General features: G+C 48.9%; 1 protein-coding gene across 1 annotated transcript in view; it reads right to left on the minus strand.

The window, feature by feature from the left end:
* CHIT1 (chitinase 1) overlaps positions 1 to 11,590 on the minus strand; it is a 52,528-nt gene extending 40,938 nt beyond the window's left edge. Inside the window, 3 exon segments of the mRNA XM_043924119.1 lie at positions 4,852 to 4,919; positions 6,459 to 6,560; positions 11,480 to 11,590. Of these exon segments, the coding sequence (XP_043780054.1) occupies positions 4,852 to 4,919; positions 6,459 to 6,560; positions 11,480 to 11,590 (281 nt within the window).
* Positions 11,591 to 15,208: the final 3,618 nt, after the last annotated feature.

Here is a 15,208-nt window from a genome sequence, read left to right on the forward strand (position 1 = left end):
CCTCTCTGTGTCCTGAAAACATGCTCTCTGGGCTCCTAGCTGGGAGTGACACATCAGATACTCCTGGGTGCTCTTGAGTAGTAGAAAGACAGAAAGGCAAGGACAGAGGAAGTCAGAGAGCAGGAGAAACTGGAGAAGGCAGCAAATCCATTCCCTCACTCTCAGCTTGGAAGCTGGGCTTGTAAATAACATCTGAGTGGTCTCTGCTACTGTGTTTGAATCATGACTTTCTACTCCCCAAATAGACCTTGACTATCTGCTCCAGGTATTCCATGGGCACCAGGGGTAGGACTGGACCCTGTCCTACCCACTCAGGGCACTTTAGTGGCAGGATCCAGGATTCACAGGCTAACGGCAGGGTTCTGCTGAAATATGGTCAGTGTGACCTTTGCAACATGCCTATGTCCCTGTTTTCAACAGTTCATAGGAGGGACAAATGTTGCTGTGTTTTCCCCTGGAAATAAACAGGTTCAGACGTTCAGGGGGTCACAAGATTGGGCTCAAAAGAAATGTTTGTTTAAGCCCTATAGAAATTCATCCACTCACACCTCTCCCCCAACATGTTTTGGGTCTCCCAAGAAGACTCTGTGAATGGGCAGCGAAAAGACCCAGTGCAACCGCTGCTGGAAATGGCTGAGACGAGCAGGGTGGAGGAGGGTAAGGTCAGAGCCACACAAACATGCAGTGGGGTGTTCTGGCCCCACTACGGTGTGTCTCCATACCACCCTCCAAGCCTCCTGCCCTTTCACATTTTATGCTCCAATAATTTCTCTCCCTTCTGCATAGCAAAGAAGTGACTGAAGAATCTGCCAGCTGCTGCCTCCCCCAACGCCCAGCTCCCTGTGCCAGGGTAACCTAAACAATTTAGGAAACTGAGATAAGATTCTTGCTGCCTTAAACATTGACAGGTCAGAGCACGGTGCTCAGCTGCAGTGAAACTCCCTGGCTAGTCTGCAGGGAAACAGGGAGACCAGAGCAGCTGGGCCATTAAACATGGATGGAAACCAACCCATGGAAGAAAGAGGTGGCCAGAGGGAGGGACAAGGAAGATTTAGCAAAGGTCAGCAGGGCTCCTACTGAGCAGTGTTCAGTCTCAACTACTCACGCCCTTCACATTCTGTCAGTTGGACAGAAAAAGAATGGCCTCTAGAGTCAGGCTGACTTGAATTTAAGTTTCAGTATGGCTTTTAAGTACCTTAAATCTTTGTCTGTTCAATTATGTGCATGTGTGCTAAGTCACTGTTCAAGTATAAAATGGGCTTACTATTTAATTCCAAAGATTGTTATAAGGATGAAATGAAGTAGCATTTATAAGATATCTAGCACAGAGTTTGGCCAAAAGAGGTCAGTACTCAAGGTTGATCCTCCTTCCCCTTCCTCCTGGAGGTGGGTGAGTTTCTTCCCAGGGACACCCGCTTTGGCCTGGTGGGATCTTTCCCCTGACTCCTGCGACTTCCAGAAACCCCAATCGCATTCTAGTGTGCTTGAGATGGTTGGATGGCATCACCAACTCAATGGACATGAGTTTGTGTAGGCTCTGGGAGTTGGTGCTGGACAGGGAGGCCTGGCATGCTGCAGCTCATGGGGTCACAAAGAGTTGGACATGACTGAACAACTGAACTGAACTGAATTGAACTGTCTCACCCCACTAGTCTGGAAGCACCTTGAAAACAGCTATCTTGGCACTGATTTTCTAGTACCCAGCTCAACGTCTGGCATATAATAGTTGTTTGGAGAATGTTGAGTTAAACTGAAAAAAAATTTTTTTTTAAGGATGTAAATTGGATCAATGAACTAAAGGCAAATTACAAAAGATGAAAGGAATTGAGGTCATTTTGCGAAGAGAAGGTCATCACAGCCTGTCAAAGCTCACAGGGACCTTAGGAACAATTGGTTCAACACACTCACTCACTGTGTAGTGGAAGCGACTGAAGCTCAGCAAATTGATGGCAGAGCCTAAAAGTTCACAGGGCTCTTGAGTCCAGGCTCCATGCTGGATGACCAGCCTCTGTCCCCCTGCTCAGGTGGCCGGAGAGGTTGTGTGACTGACTCTCAGCCACACCGTCTGCCCAGGGTGGACCTGGACCCGGCCAGCTCTTTGGACATTCAGGCCAGCACTGCCACTCCTGGGGCACCTGACGTTTCTTGTTTACAGGCTGAAGGGGTACTCAGCTTTGCGATCTTGGTTCTAGCAATACTGTCCTGTAGTTCCTGCACTCTGCGAGGTCAGGGGTTAAGTGGGAGGATTTGAGGAGGGGAGAGGATTAGCCCCTTTCCCTTCACACTGCCTGCTCCCAAATAACCCACTGCCTGTTATTAAGTCCCCCTGTCCTTGTGGGACCCTGAGCTCTGCCCCCATGGAGCCACCTTGCAGCTTCTGCAGTGGAATAGCCCAGGGCCACGCTGGACGGGCCCCTCCTCACTCTGAGTAGCCTGCTGGAGCGGAGGTCCCAGGGGGCCCCTCTGATAATATCTTTACAGGCTATTCTGTGGGACCACTATGGAGGTTAAATGACACAACATATGTGAAAGTTCTGGAATACAAACACCGTCATTATAGAAAATATTTGTCAGATGAGGGACTGAAAATAATCAGGTCAGGGACGCTCTGCCAGGCAGATTTCTCACACTGGAAAGATTCTCAGATCTTCTACCTCCTGGTGCCCAGAGCGACTGCTGTCCCATCATCACCCAGAGGAAGGGACTGAACTTTCTGCTCTTGTTGATAAAATAAACTAGTCTCCTATTTTACTACCAAAGACGGCAGTTCTTTGCTTCCAGGAACCAGCAGGAGAGGAAATGGGCTGCTTGGGTGAGGGTGTGGGCAGAGGAGCGGGGGTGGATTAGCGCTGTTGCATGAGGAGGTAGAACCTGTTGTCAAGGGGCTTCCCTGTTTGAACACGTGCTCTCCTCCTGGGAAGAATGGAGCGGCAGGGGTGAGAGGCCAGCAGACCTTTCTCCCGGCCCCAGGAACTAGAGGAAGACCAAGCAGCACAATGTCACCCTGAAGAAGTGGGCTGATCTTGGGCTTCGTGTGATGGGAACAGCAGGAATCCCTGGGTCTGAGCAGCGCCAGGACTTGGCCCCCCTCCTCCCCTCTTTCTGCCCTCCTCTCCTCCACAAGCTCCCAGAGGACACAGACTGCTTCCCCAAGTCTACTGTGCCACTGCCTTCCGGTTCCATCACTACTAGATCAAAGGAAAGCCATGACAGCTGAAACGTAGTGTGTGTGTGTGTGTGTGTGTGTGTGTGTGTGTGTGTGTGTGTGTGTGTGTGTGTGTGTGTGTGTGTGTGTGTGTGTGTGTGTGTGTGTGTGTGTGTGGTGGGGGGATGGTTAGGTATAGGAGCTGAGGCTCAGGAAGAATTCGCCAAGTGGAGAGTTGGTTCAGGGCGACAGTTTTTAAAGTCTTTTCACAAACTTTTTAGTCCCTTGACTTTCACAAAAATGGACACCAGCCAGAAAGGATTCTCCTCCATTTCAGTGACAAGGAGCTTGAGGCCCCAGAAAGGAAATAGCTAGGATGGAAACACATATTTTGTGCTTCTGCACTCACTGTCATCTTTTTGAGGCCCTGCTGGAATGAGTATAGAGGAGAAAGTGGCGGAGGTGATGAGGTATCAGAGGGGGAAGAAAACTGAGGGACGAGGGACCCACAAAGGCAGCCTGGAACACCTGGTGCTGCTGGCTGACTTTCCACGCGGGGTCCTGGAGAGGACTTCTATCACGCTACTACTACTGGTAATAACAGTTACTATTTATTGCTTACCTTGTGCCAGATACATAAACACTGTGGGAGGCATTAATGCACAAAGGGCTTTAGAAACACGATCATCTTTAACACGCAAAAGAATCAATAAGATAGATATTTTTGTTTCTATTTTTCGGACAAGGAGCTTGAGGTTCAGAACTTTCCTGAGACCTCACAGGATTCCAAAGGCCACTCTCATAACCACTGTGCACTACTGCCCAGGTGAGATACAAATGCTACCCCATTGTTTTTATTCCTCTACACCTTTGGCATCATTCAGCCCCAGAATGCTGGTACCTGAGAAAGGAAGGCCTCTATTCTTCACACTGTTCATGTGCTTCTCAAGGCAAGAATACCGAAGTGGTTTGCCATTCCCTTCTCCAGTGGGCCATGTTTTGTCAGAACTCTCCACCATGACCCATCTGTCTTGGGTGGCCCTGCACAGCATGGCTCATAGTTCCATTAAATTAGACAAGTCTGTGGTCCATGTGATCAGATTGGTTAGTTTTCTATGATTGTGGTTTTTATTCTGTCTGCCCTCCTGATAGGAGAGACTGACTGAGGGGGAAACTGACATTACTTTGTCAACAAAAGTCTGTCTAGTCAAAACTTTGATTTTTTCCAATAGTATGGATGTGAGAGTTGGCCTATAAAGAAATCTCAGTGCCAAAGAATTGATGCTTTTAAACTGTGGTGTTGTAGAAGACTCTTGAGAGTCTCTTGGACAGCAAGGAGATCCAACCAGTCCATCCTAAAGGAAATCAGTCCGGAATATTCATTGGAAGGACTGATGCTGAAACTGAAACTCCAATACTTTGGACACCTGACGCGAAGAGCTGACTCATTGGAAAAGACCCTGATGCTGGGAACAACTGAAGGCGGGAAGCGGACGACAGGGAATGAAGTGGTTGCATGGCATCACTGACTCAATGGACATGAGCTTGAGTAAGCTCCAGGAGTTGGTGATAGACAGGGAAGCCTGATGTGCTGCAGTCCATGGGGTCGCAAAGAGTCGACAGATTGAACGACTGAACTGAACTGTTCTTCATTGTCTTAAATTCCTAGGCTTAAAACATTTTTACTACCCCACCATTGCCCCCACCCCACCAGCCTAGGCCTCAGCAGTAGGGTGATATCTGCAGCCATGGCAAAGGGCAAAGTGGCCACATCCTGGGCAGACCCCTGACAAGAAAGGTCACTCTCTCCATGCCTGTGACTCCCACTCTCTGACTGGGCCCAGAGCTTGGCATGGGGTAAAGTTTCACCCAGACAGTTCTCTACCAGGGGAGCTAGCGAGAGGAAGTGAGTCTTTAGGGGCGGAAGAGTGGGTGGGTGCAAACAGACAGCCTGGGAGGCCCTGGGGACTTTCCCCTGTGCCTGAGCTCCTCCGGTAGGGCAGCCAAGTGACCCAGCACCCCAGCCTCTGGCTGGGTTTCTGACTCTTTCATGTCCCATTTCTGTCACGCCCTCTGTTGTGTAACCCCCTCGCTTCATTTTAGAATCCCTTTACCACCCATTGTTCCCCTCACCCGTCCCTCCCTCCCAATTTCAGTTGAGACAAGGCAGGCCTAGGGGAGGGAGGCACTCCAACAGGTTCCACCCTGGCAAGCTGAACTCAGAAATGAGCAGTCCCCCCACTCCTGACACCCTCCCCACCCCTCCACTGCAGGCTCCATGAAGCCTGGCTGAAATGTGAACCTTGAGCTTTTGTGATTTCTCTTCCTTTTTGACCTGGAGAAGGAAATGGCAACCCACTCCAGTATTCTTGCCTGGAAAATCCCATGGACAGAGGAGCCTGGTGAGTTCATAGGGTCACAGACTCGGACATGACTGAAGTGACTTAGCAACTGGCACTAGGCATCTTGAAACCTTCCTTTTTTTCTGCTTCCTCCCCTTCAACTTCAGGGCTGACCTGTTTTTATTTGATTTGGCTAGGGTGGCGGCGGCGGGTGATGGGGGGGGGGGGGGCGGTCGCTGGTGGCTCAGAGGGTAAAGAATCCACCTGCAATGCAGAAGACCTGGGTTCGATCCCTGGGTTTGGAAGATGGAATGGAAGAGGGCATGGCAACCCACTCCAGTACTCTTGCCTGGAGAATCCCATGGACAGGGGAGCCTGGTGGGCTACAGTCCATGGGGTCTCAAAGAGTCAGGGGGACTGAGGGGCTAAGCACAGCACAGCACAGCGAGAGGAGGCAGCTCAGTAAAAGGAAAGCCAGTCCTTTACAGCAGCGCCTCCAGTGAGGCTTTCGAGGTCTGAGAGTCTCTGGATGCACAAGTACCAAGACTCTTTTTGATTGTTTAACAAGGGAAACAATGGAGACCTGCGATTGTCTTACCCAGCAAAGTTGCTCATCTGTCTCCTAGGCGAAAATACACACCATGGCTGTAAGGTGAAACGCGCGTGCTTGACAACTAGAGACAAAACAGACTGCAAGCACACTTGGGAGTGCCAAGATAAGATCGCGCAGAATAAAAATACCTGCGTGCTCACAAGGACGGAAACGGGTCACGCACGCGACCCCCGTGGGGAACCCACATTTACACACACAGAGTAAAGAGAAAATTCAGAATTGGCCGCCCTGGCACGAGTTAACCTCACCGGCCCTCCCCACCCCTCCCCCCTGCCCCTCTCCCGCCCGCGTCAACGCTTTCCCAGTCGAGTCGCGGACCTCCCCCTCCCCCTCCCCCCCGCCCCGCCCCGCCCCGCACCCCCCCTTCCCCCGCCGCGTCATCGCTTTTACCAGCGCTGACGTGGCCGCCGCGCGTGACTACCCGGCCACCGGAAGCGCAGCCCTTATAGGGCGCAGACTCCTGAGGGTTCCGCAAGGCAGGAGGCCGGGCGACAGCGGCCCCCGGTCTCTGGCCAGGCTCTCATCTTCCAAACGACTCCCAGGTCCCTCTAAGGCGAGCCATTTTGGAGAGAAGAGGTTGGGTTTCCACCTCCTCCAGAGAGCTGGAGCGCCCGGGGGGTGGCAGCCTTCCCAGACACTGTCTTCCAGAATGCTCCTCGTTGTGTTTCTCCTGAAACGTTCAGAGCAGGACTAAAATTGGCCTTTGACAGACACACTCAAATGATCCCCTCACGCTCTGGGGCCCTCAAGTCCGAGCCAGAGGCTGTGAGGAGAGGCCAGTGTGGCTTGGTGGGAAGGACAGCCTAGCCTCTGCTGGGTAACCTTAAACAAGCCTCAGAGTTGCTGCCAGCCTCATTCTCCTTATCCCTGAAGTATAGAAGGTTCTTGCCTTATGGAGTGGTTGTGAGCATCAAATAGGCATTCAACTTGTTCTTTTAAAACAGCTTTGAAAACTGTGAAGTGCTGTGCAAAATTATGGTGGGCACTTTGTACCCTCAGTTCAGTTCAGTCTCTCAGTTGTGTCTGACTCTTTGCAACCCCATGGACGTGCAGCACGCCAGGGCTCCCTGTCCGTCGCCAACTCCCAGAGCTTGCTCAAACTCATGTCCATTGAGTCGGTGATGCCATCCAGCCGCTTCATCCTCTGTCGCCCCCTACTCCTACCTTCAATCTTTCCCAGCATCAGGGTCTTTTCCAAGGAGTCAGCTCTTCGCATCAGGTGGCCAAAGTATTGGAGTTTCAGCTTCAGCATCAGTCCTTCCAATGAATATTCAGACTGATCTCCTTTAGGATGGACTGGTTGGATCTCCTTGCAGTCCAAGGGACCCTCAAGTGTCTTCGCCAACACCACAGTTCCATCCTTTGGTGCTCAGCTTTCTTTATAGTCCAACTCTCACATCCATACATGACTACTGGAAAAACCATAGCCTTGACTAGATGGCCTTTGTTGGCAAAGTAATGTCTCTGCTTTTTAATATGCTGTCTGGGTTGGTCATAACTTTTCTTTCAAGGAGCAAGCGTCTTTTAATTCCATGGCTGTGGTCACTATCCACAGTGATTTTGGAACCCAAGAAAAAAAAGTCTCTCACTGTTTCCACTGTCTCCCCATCTATTTGCCATGAAGTGATGGGACCAGATGCCATAATCTTAGTCTTCTGAATGTTGAGCCTCAAGCCAACTTTTTCACTCTCCTCTTTCACTTTCCTCAAGAGGCTCTTTAGTTCTTCTTTGCTTTCTGCCATATGGGTGGTGTCATCTGCATAGCTGAGGTTATTGATATTTTTTTCTGGCAATCTTGATTCCAATTTGTGCTTCATCCAGCCCAGCGTTTCTCATGATGTACTCTGCATATAAGTTTAATAAGTAGGATGACAATGTACCCTGGAAGAGCCTATTCAGGTGCCCCTCCTAAGGAAGGGAGCAACAGAGGCCCAGATGCTGACTTGGCTTCCAGAACCTGCCTCTCTGGGGCCTCACCCAGCCACTCTGGGATGCTCTTTGGCCCTATGGAAAAGCTTAAGCTTTATAAACAAAATCACCTGGTGTCTGCCGTCTCTGCTGCCGTGGTGGTGATGGGCTGTTTTGGGCCCCCACTAGTAAGCAAGTGTGGTGAGCATGCTTGAGATGACCTTTCCAGTTAAACCCTGGAAGGAAACCAGAATTGTCAAAAGCCAGTGGGTGAGCAGTCATGTGAATGCTTGTACAATACTGGATTGTCTTCTGCCCCTAATAATAAGACCTACAAATCTAGCTCAGAACTTCCAGGGCCAGCAAGCTCTTTCAAACTGGACACCAACTATCTACCGCCGCCTCCATTCCAACCCCCTTCATTAACTTCAGACTGTGTTTGCTGGCAGCGTTGCATGTATGCCCTCTGTATGCATGCCTCCTCCTTGTCCCCAGCTTGGAGTTTCTTGAGGTCAGGAATCATTTCTTTCAAAGTGGACTGAAGAGCTTCCACCTTCCATCCTTGAGGATGGGGAACAAGCCCCCTTCCTTCTTATCACTTTAAAACAAGGAGGGGAAAAGGTGTTCAGATCCTGGGGTCAAGTGATTGATTTATTACTCATCTATAAATGGAACCGAGGCATGGGAGGGTCAGACAAGATGAATCTCTGCAGTACTCACCTCGCCCTCTTTCTCCACTTCCTGGCTCAGTGATCCCCACAGAACCCCTTCCCTGCCAGGGAGAACTGTGCTGAGTTGCTGAGAAGTAGATTGCACAGTGGACTGGCAGTTACCCTCCTTTTGGAGGCGGTTGTCCTCATTAAAGTTCAGGCGCTTGAGTGTGACAGCTAAGGCCATATTCCCAATGGGTGAATTGTCAGCTGAGGTCCACTGCTCCTTAGGTGCTAGCTAAGATTGGTTCAGAACTTCATTCTAAGGCCTATAGCAAATCCAGTGCCCCTCTTCAAAATATTCCAGATTCCTCTGGGAGCAAGGTTGGCTCTAGTTTTGAGTCCCTCTTTTTCTTAAGTCAAATAAGTTTAGGAATTGTGTTGTTGATCTATGAGTGTTTTTGCTATATGAGCTGGATTTCAGGCCCTTTCCTTACAGATTCTTCCTGCTTTCTTTTGCACGGTAATTCAGCTCTTTCTAATCCCTACCCACACTTCTGTAGCTCTCTACAAATTCAGTGAGATGGGCCCAAAACTTCTGTCTGTTTAAGTTCTTAGGCAGATTCCCTCCTCTTGGAATCTGGCTAGAAGAGGGTGGCTGGTGTCTTCCTGAACTTACATGCATTTTTAAATAAGGATGCTTGGAAAAGACCCTGATGCTGGAAAAGATTGAGGGCAGAAGGAGAAGGTGGGGAGCAGAGAATGAGATGGTTGAATGTATCATTGACTCAGTGGACATGAGTTTGAGCAAACTCAGGGAGATAGTGAAGGACAGTGAAGCTTGGCATGCTGCAGTCCATAGGGTGACAAAGAGTCGGACATGACTGAACAACTTAAATTCTTCTTTGAATTCAAAACCTGAGGGCCAGGGAGTTGTTCTCTTTCTAGGAGCTTACCCATCCCCACTAAGAACATAATTCATTCTGCCCAACTTTGGGGGCTCAACATCCTCGAAGCCCTATTAGACATATCTCTTAATATCCCTCTCTCCACTCTCCTGAGGAGCTTTCACCATGGGACCACATCTCTAATGCTGATAAGCAGCTGAAAATGCCTATTTCCACCTGACTCTGACTCAGTGGGACTCAACCCCTGACCTCAGGGGAGTTTCCTGAGCCATGAAGGAAGCCTTGAGCTGAGCGCAGAAGGAAACATGGGAAAGGATGTGATTATTATTTTCCCAGCTATTATCCTGACCTGATTACTCTCATCATTATGGGCTCTCATCAAAGCTCAATTGAGGATGACACTAAATGCTACTGAGAATAACTTCAGATTCCTCAGATCCCATGCTCCCATATTAGGGATTCACACAGATTATGGAAGCGACAAGCTGGGTCTCCTGGCCCACACTCTCTTGTTATAGATGCGCAGATTGTGGCTTAGGGAGGTGACTCCCAGTCTGCCCACCAGGCTCCCTTCCGTGAACCACACGAATGAAGCGCTCAGCCTCCCCGGGGTTGGGCTGAGAAACACCTGGGGCCCTGAAGCCAGAGCTGGACACTACAGTACCTCTTCTTTAGATTCTTCCTCATGTCCCCATTTCTTGAGTCTGTCTTTCCCCACACATTAGCCCCCTACCTGGGGAGTTTCTGGCCATCACTACTGTGATGCCAGCTTCCTGCCTACCCCAGACACCCAGCCACAGGAAGTCCAGCCCATTAAGGTTTTGCCAAAACAACATCTGCAGCAGCTCTTCTCTTGTTTTCTGTCTGGAGATGAAGGGGGTTTGTCCTGGGCTTCAAGGAGTGAGGATGAGGAGTATTTACAATGTGTCTGTCCTCTCAGTTTGGGAAAGAGGCAATAAATTCAGCTTCAGATCTGCTGCTGTCCCCAAGTCCATGTGTTCCGCTGTTTATTTTCCGGCACTTGCAGTCACACCTTCTAGGACTGTTGGAGAAGGCCCTGAGGGTGAAGGTGTGGAGGTCACATTCTTGGGGGGAGGGGCCTCCAGGATACTAGACTTTTAACAGATAGTTTCTATCCTTTTGCTCCTATGATGCACCTAGGGAATTACAGAAGCGAAAAAACATCTTTGGGGACCTTTCCAACCAAACCCTGGTCTGACCATCTGTCCACATCTCCCCTGCTCAAGCTCCCACCCCGTCACTTTTTCACTCTCTGTCGCGCACACTCAGCGGTTCTGCCTGCTTTCGCTCCGCCCCTGCTGCAGGCCCGTGCTAGTGAAGGAGATCGGGAACTGGAGCACTCCCCTCATGGGTCAGCAGGGCACACCAGCTGAGAAGCGACCCTCAAGGGCATCGCTATCTTTGGGGGAGCAGATTCCGTTCATACCGTCAGCCTGTGTCACAAGTCTGATGAGTTAATAACACTTTCCATTACTCCCTCCCAGCAGGAGACAGAGTCTGTATGAGCCAGTTTGGTAAATGATGATGTGAAGGCGTGAAAAGTGACTTTGGGAAGCACAAAGCAGGCCCTGAAAGCCCAGTTCCAGGAGCCTGGAGGCCTCAATCTTCCAAGCCACAGAGGTCACCTGCAGTCCCCTGACTGACCCCTGGGTCTCGTGTCTTTGTGGCTGAGCCTCTAGGTTCAGTTGTCTCCTGAGGCACAGGCAGGACAGAACCTTCACTCCTTCCCACAGTGGTCACTGTGCAAAGGGCAAACACACTCACTCCCACACCTTGTGTAAGTGCTCTCCACTAATGTGACTCCCCCCACCTCCCTCCCGAACCCTCGCGGCCAGCAAAGTCCCTGGTAACCTCAACCTCATCCAAGCATTTTCTGTAACTCCTGACCTTACCTGAAACGGGACCCTCTCGAGGGGAGCTTGTTGCTCTGTCACAGCCCACACCCCTTCAGGCGCACTTGGTGAGGCGGCATTTTCCAGCTCTGCATTCCCTATTCCAACCATCGCGCATCACTTTCCCTGAAGGTCATTTCGTCCTGCTGTACCATCGTCTTTGACCCTCCTGTCACTCTTTCTCACTGACCTCCTGTCTTGCCCCTGCAAGGCTCCCAGGCTTTCTCTCTATCCCAAATTTCTGCCTCTACCTGAGGAAACATCACCATGTGTGTGCACAGCTGCATTTTTCTGCCCCTTGGGCTCTCCACCTGACTGTATCCTGCCTTTAGCCTCCAATAGCTGCCACTCCAAAACCCACCACTGTTCCTCCAGAGCCTGGCACCAAGGTTACTCAATAAATATTCCGTAAGTAAGAGAACAAATGAATGAGGGGATGAATGAAGCATGTGTCACAAGAAGGGATGTGGAAAAATGGGAAGAGCTTTCTAGAGGTGCAAGACAGAGGTTCTAGTCCTAATCCTGCCACTAAATAGCTGTGTGACATTGGGCATCTTTTACCATCTCATGGCCTCCTTTTCTTCATCTAAAAAATTAAAAATTTTGTGTAGATGATTTCTGAAAACCCTGCTGTGACTGTTAGCAATACCAGGCTGTGGATTTATGATATTTATGTCATAAATAAGTATACATACTTTTCTATGATATTTAGGCATTACACTAAGCACTTTCTATATATTACTATTCATCTACCCAATAACTTGGGGCTTCCCTGGTGGCTCAGAGGTTAAATCATCTGCTTGCAATGCGGGAGACCTGGGTTCGATCCCTGGGTCGGGAAGATCCCCTGGAGAAGGAAATGGCAATCCACTCCGGTATTCTTGCCTGGAGAATCCCATGGACGGAGGAGCCTGGTGGGCTACAGTCCACAGGGTCGCAAAGAGTCAGACACGACTGAGTGACTTCACTTCACTTCACCCAGTAACTCTGGGAAGAACTTATTGTCCTCATTATAAACATGAGGACAATTAAGGATAAGAGAAATTAAAGATTTGCCTTGCCATAGATAGTCGATGGCAGATTCAGGATTAGAATCCAGGTTGGTCAACAAAGACAAGTTGTCTGAAAGTGTCTCAGGTATCAAGATGAAAGAGGCCTTCTGTTTAAAGAGACTGCTATTTGCTCTTCTAAACTAGGCTTCTGAGGGAGCTTTCCCTGGCAGTCCGCTGAAGGGGGCACAGGTTCGATCCCTGGTCAGGGAAGCTAAGATCCTGTATGCTGTGTGATACAGCCAAAACAACAGCAATAATAAATAATATAAATAAAGAAAGGATAAACAAGGTGTCTCTGAGGTGGCTGGGGACTGCCTTCAGAATGCTGTCTGGGGGTACAGACCACCTTTTGCATAGGCCTGATCCCCACCAGTTCAGCCAACAGTCATGAGCCCGGTGCTGCAGCAACGGAGGGGCTGACGCAGATCACGGTGTCTGGGCAGATGTGTCAGGTGTCTCGGTGCCTAAGAGCGCCTCTGAGACAGGCTGTTTTGAGTGAGGTTCATGGACCATTGCATCAGAATGGCCTGGGTTCTTATGACAAATAGGCCTACATCCCATCTCAAACTACAGAATCAGAACCTCAAGGAAGAAAGAGGCTGCTTAATCTGAATTTTTACCAAACTCTCTAGTGATCTGAGTTGCTATACTAAGAAGTCCTAGGGTGCAGGGATTTGAATGCCAGATAAGGGATACCTGATTAATGCTGTAGGCAATGGGAAGCCTTTGAAGTCTTTTAAAAGCTGAAAAGTGACATGTTTAGGGTATTGTTCAAAGAAAATTACTCTGGCAAATCTTCAGTGTGGATTGAAGAGAAGAGAGACTGGAGGGCAGGACAGTCAGTCAGTTCAGTTCAGTCACTCAGTCGTGTCTGACTCTTTGCAACCCCATGAACCACAGCACCCCAGGCCTCCCTATCCATCACCAGCTCCCAGAGTTTACCCAAACTCATGTCCATTGAGTCGGTGATGCCATCCAACCATCTCATCTTCTGTCGTCCCCTTCTCCTCCTGCCCTCCATCTTTCCCAGCATCAGGGTCTTTTCCAATGAGTCAGCTCTTCACATCAGGTACCAAAGTACTGGAGTTTCGGCTTCAATATCAGTCCTTCCAATGAACACCCAGGACTGATCTCCTTTAGGATGGACTGATTGAATCTCCTTGCAGTCCAAGGGACTCTCAAGAGTCTTCTCCAACACCACAGTTCAAAAGCATTAATTCTTTGGTGCTCAGCTTGCTTTCTTTTTTTTTTTTTTTTTTCAGCTTTCTTTATAGTCCAACTCTCACATCCATACATCACCACTGGAAAAACCATAGCCTTGACTAAATGGACCTTTATTGACAAAGTAATGTTTCTACTTTTTAATATGTTGTCTAGGTTGATCATAACTTTCCTTCCAAGGAGTAAGCGTCTTTTAATTTCATGGCTGCAATCACTATCTGCAGTGATTTTGGAGCCCCCCAAAATAAAATCAGCCACTGTTTCTACTGTTTCCCCATCTATTTGCCATGAAGTGATGGGACCGGATGCCATGATCTTAGTTTTCTAAATTTTGAGCTTTAAGCCAACTTCTTCACTCTCCTCTTTCACTTTCATCAAGAGGCTCTTTAGTTCTTCTTCACTTTCTGCCATAAGGTAACCAGTAGGCTATGGCAATAGTCTAGATGGAACAGAAGGACTGGGGAGGGGGAATTTTGCCCACGGTAAGAGGCAAAAGCAGGAACGATGTTGCAAATGTAGTTGTGTTGTTGTGTTGGTCAGTTGCAAAGTCATGTCCAACTCTTTGTGACCCCATTGACTGCAGCACACCAGTCCTTTCCTGTCCTTCCCTGTCTCCTAGAGTTTGCTCAAATTCATGTCCATTCAGTCGGTGATGCTATCTAACCATCTCATCCTCTGCCACCCTCTTCTCCTTTTACCTTCAATCTTTCCCAGCATCAGGGTATTTTCCAGTGAGTCAGCTCTTTGCATCAGGTGACCAAAGTATTGGAACTTCAGCTTCAGCATCTGTCCTTCCAGTGAATATTCAGGGTTGATTTTTCTTTAGGATTGACTGGTTTTATCTTCTTGCTGTCCAAAGGACTCTCAAGAATCTTCTCCAGCACCACACCTTGAAAGCATCAGTTATTCGATGTTCAGCCTTCTTTATGGTCCAACTCTAGGCCTTGGAAACTGATCAGGAGGGGTAGGGTTAAAGATGTCTGCCAAACTCAGCCTGGTGTTTAGACAAAGAACAGTAATGCTATTTTGAGAGAGAATGAAATCAGAAGTTGTGCATAAAGGAAAAATGTATCTTGACTTGTTCAGTCTGACACGATTGAGTGACTGAACTGAACTGAGCAAGGTAATTTTTTCCCTTATGCTCAACTTCTGATTTCATTCTCTCTCAAAATAGCATTAACGTTCTTGTTACAGGCTTGTTACAGACTGAGATTAAAACACCAGAAAAAAATATTTCAAAATGTCCAGTTCTCAACTGAAATAAAAAGCAGTTGGCAGCTCAGTAGGAAAGTTAGGGTTAGAGCTGATAGTTTGACATTTGCTCTGTATCGGGAGATGCTAATTCAAACACTTCCAGGATCAAGGTAGATAATGCAAATGAAGATTCAGTATATAAAAATCATAATAAATCCCAGCCTTTTCCCTTTGGCTCACCACTGCAAATCCTGGTGTCACC

The sequence above is a fragment of the Cervus elaphus genome, chromosome 14 (genome assembly GCF_910594005.1).
Source record: "Cervus elaphus chromosome 14, mCerEla1.1, whole genome shotgun sequence".
Taxonomy (NCBI): Eukaryota; Metazoa; Chordata; class Mammalia; order Artiodactyla; family Cervidae; genus Cervus; species Cervus elaphus.